The sequence below is a fragment of the Phaethon lepturus genome, unplaced genomic scaffold (assembly GCF_000687285.1).
Source record: "Phaethon lepturus isolate BGI_N335 unplaced genomic scaffold, ASM68728v1 scaffold49137, whole genome shotgun sequence".
Lineage (NCBI taxonomy): Eukaryota > Metazoa > Chordata > Aves > Phaethontiformes > Phaethontidae > Phaethon > Phaethon lepturus.
Window position 1 is genome coordinate 1,351 of NW_010550708.1, and position 501 is coordinate 1,851.

At 63.9% G+C, this 501-nt stretch overlaps 1 protein-coding gene across 1 annotated transcript in view; it reads right to left on the reverse strand.

Annotated features, from left to right (window-relative positions):
* The window catches only part of UNC45A (unc-45 homolog A (C. elegans)), a gene marked incomplete at both ends in the record, with an annotated part of 4,189 nt that overhangs the window by 1,323 nt on the left and 2,365 nt on the right, over nt 1–501 (reverse strand). Inside the window, one exon of the mRNA XM_010290626.1 lies at nt 112–412. Within this exon, the coding sequence (XP_010288928.1) occupies nt 112–412 (301 nt within the window). The remainder of the gene's footprint in view (nt 1–111; nt 413–501) is intronic.

Genomic DNA, 501 nt, shown 5'->3' on the forward strand with positions numbered 1-501 from the left:
GAGTGGACAGCACTACAAACCCACGGGCCCTGCAGCCACAGCCTGCCCAGCACCACCCAAGGGCTCGGCACAGCCGCTCCTCCTGTCCCGCCACACTCTTGGCATGCTCACCACCAGCGCCCGGATGCGGATGCTGTCCCTCTCGCTGTGCTTGTAGATCTCCTTGAGCAGGCTGACGCCATTGGCGGTGATGAAGGAGGCGCGCTTGGCCTTGTCAGCAGCATGGATCAGTGCCTCCACCGCTACCAGCTGGTGGGCCTCACAAACAGAGGCACAGAGGGTCAGCACGCTGTCCATGATACCCTCCAGCTCCAGCACCCTGTTCCCAGCATCTGAGGGGCCCTGCAGCAGGCACGACACCGTCTGGATGGCCCGCAGCTTTCCAGCCAGCTCGTGCCCCTCGAACCAGCTCCTGCAGGGGAAGACCACCAGGAAGGATAAGGCTGATCCCACCCCCTGCCTTCAGCCACACGCAGCCCCACCTGCTGAAACCAACGCAGT